Genomic DNA, 2,370 nt, shown 5'->3' with positions numbered 1-2,370 from the left:
TTGACTCCAGTCCGTTCATGGTTACTGGGAGAAATGGAGTGCACACCATTTAAGGAATGCCAGGACAACATATTCTGTCATAAAGCAGGAAATGTCCATGGTACAATTTTTAACTGGGCCCTGAAAAATCCATTTGAAGGAGTTCTAACAATATTTTGCAGGTAAAATCACTTGAAAAGTATAGCTTATATTCATTTTCCATACACCCTTTCTTATCTGTATGCTATTTCTTACTGGTACCATAAACAGTAGCCAAAATTGTAACCAATAGGCTGCCAATAAGATGATATGGTAATAATCACCCATAACAGACCTGTTTTCAGATCAGAACTGTGGCAGAACGTGAACTGAGTTGTTTAATCTTGTCTAAGCAATAACATTGAATTACAAATAAGTCTAATCGCCATTAAAACCTGCTTGGTACTATTCCTTCTCTTCATTTTGCTGCATCATAATTTTTTATTCTTTTTTCTTACATTATTCTTAGTATAATGTGTAATTTGTAAATTTTTTCTTCAATGTGTGTTAATTTTAAAAAACCCTTAAATATTAAATATTTTACATTAATATTAAAACAAAAAACAAAACCACAAACTCCAAGTTAAATTAAATTTAAATTTATCACTAGGTAATTTTTTAGTTTAGTATTGCAATATAGCTGTAGCCTCATTTTGTACAGGTATCTGCTATAGTTATTTCCTATCTACCATTATTATGTAAAGGAAATAATCTGAAAAGTCCGACTGATGTCCTGTCTTATGCAGATTCTTGGACAAATATTTCCTAAGCCAGGTTAAGCAAGTCAGTAATACTGCCACAGTTTATGACTTAGCTGGATAAGGCTTATAACATAAAAAGTACTTCTGGGATATTGACAAATGTTGCTGTTTTGAAGAGTTCAAGCTACAAAATAAAAAAGAAAATGTGTTACTGGTAAGAGTGTATTTTGAAGTGAGGTTCATCTTTTCCTCAAGTTAGGAGTTGATTTCCTCTATGTAAGAGAAAAGGCTGAAATGTTTTGGCAATTCATCAGTAAAATTTTAAGTCTCAAGACTTTTGGTTCCTTTTGAAAAGTGATTTTACTTCATACTATTCACTTTTGATCCCATTTTGTTAATAGTTACTGAGCCTCATGTGTATGGGCTGTGATTCTGTTTTCTATATCTTTTATTCCTGTGTTTGGATTGATCTTTTATCTGGGTAGGATATTTCTGTGATAGGTGGAAACTACAGAGCATACTTTTTTTGACACCATCATCATTTTGTTTTACAGAAATCTGACTGTCTTGTTCCAGTGCCTTCACAGCCTGACTAGAATTCTCCCTCCAAGCTGCAGTGTAAAACTGCTGAGATCAGGAAGCAGAGGAGTACTTACTGAACACTTAGCACTGGCTCTGGAAAAGGAAATGCTCACCTTGAAGAATTCTCTTTTCTTAAAAGAAACTCAAGCTGAAAACAGCTTGACATGGAGGAATGATTCTGGCAAGAAAATCAATAATGCTCCTCTGACTTCTTTACTGGACACTGAGGAAGGAGTCCAGCAATTCAGAAAGAAGCTTCAGAATGAGCGGGAAGAGAGTGTGCAAAGTATGAACCAAACAATGAATGGTGCCCTGTACCAGAAACTTGCTTTGAAAATAGCAGAAGCTCAGCTCAGTTCAGATATGATTGTGTGGAGACTGGCCAAGTCCTAGAAACTATCGACTAAATTTATTTTGAAAAAATATTTATTAAAGTTATACCATGAAATAATATTTATATTTTCATGGGTACTTATACTGCTTTGTATTCTATAGCATTTCTGTTTTGTTTCTACAGAAAAATAGTGGTATTTTTATTGAAGACTATTGGAAGAAAATATTAAAGATTGAGTCATTATTTTGTTACAAATTTTGAAAAAATATTTTTAAAGTATTTTTTAATGTTTCTTACTCCAAAATCATAAAAGAACTATTTTAGAAAAAAATTAATCAGTGTGTATACTCTAAAGTAGTTCTAGCGAACTTGAAAGATGACTGTTTACACATGTAAAATGTGAGCCTTTTTTAGACATTTTAAAGCAGGTATGGAAAGGATCTAAGTTATACAACCAATTGTAATTCATAACATGAGTATGGAATTGGATAAATTCAAAGAAGAGAGAGTTTATCTTCATATGTCAAACCTTTTAAATAACTTCTAGTGATAGCACTTGAGGAACAAAAATCTGTACCTTTCAGCCTTATCATCTGGAGTCCACTCTCAGATTTATGCAGTATTTATTGGAGGTGGAGAACCAGATCAGACCTCTTAACCAAATTTCATGCACTCATGAAGATTCATTACATGATAAAGCTGCTTCATGTTTGAGAGGGCCATTCCCATACAATT

The 2,370-nt window shown here is 33.0% G+C and overlaps 1 protein-coding gene across 1 annotated transcript in view; it reads left to right on the top strand.

Annotated features, from left to right (window-relative positions):
* FANCB (FA complementation group B) overlaps positions 1-1,754 on the top strand; it is a 13,534-nt gene extending 11,780 nt beyond the window's left edge. The window contains exons 8-9 of the mRNA XM_021547520.2: positions 1-161; positions 1,274-1,754. The exon at positions 1-161 is cut by the window's left edge and continues 77 nt beyond it. Coding sequence (XP_021403195.2) covers positions 1-161; positions 1,274-1,694 — 582 coding nt within the window. The 3' untranslated portion in view covers positions 1,695-1,754. The remainder of the gene's footprint in view (positions 162-1,273) is intronic.
* The last annotated feature ends 616 nt before the right edge of the window (positions 1,755-2,370 follow it).

This window comes from Lonchura striata, chromosome 2 (genome assembly GCF_046129695.1).
Source record: "Lonchura striata isolate bLonStr1 chromosome 2, bLonStr1.mat, whole genome shotgun sequence".
NCBI classification, from domain to species: Eukaryota; Metazoa; Chordata; class Aves; order Passeriformes; family Estrildidae; genus Lonchura; species Lonchura striata.
The sequence above is the reverse complement of the archived record's forward strand: the minus strand, read 5'-3'. Positions and strand labels throughout refer to the sequence as shown.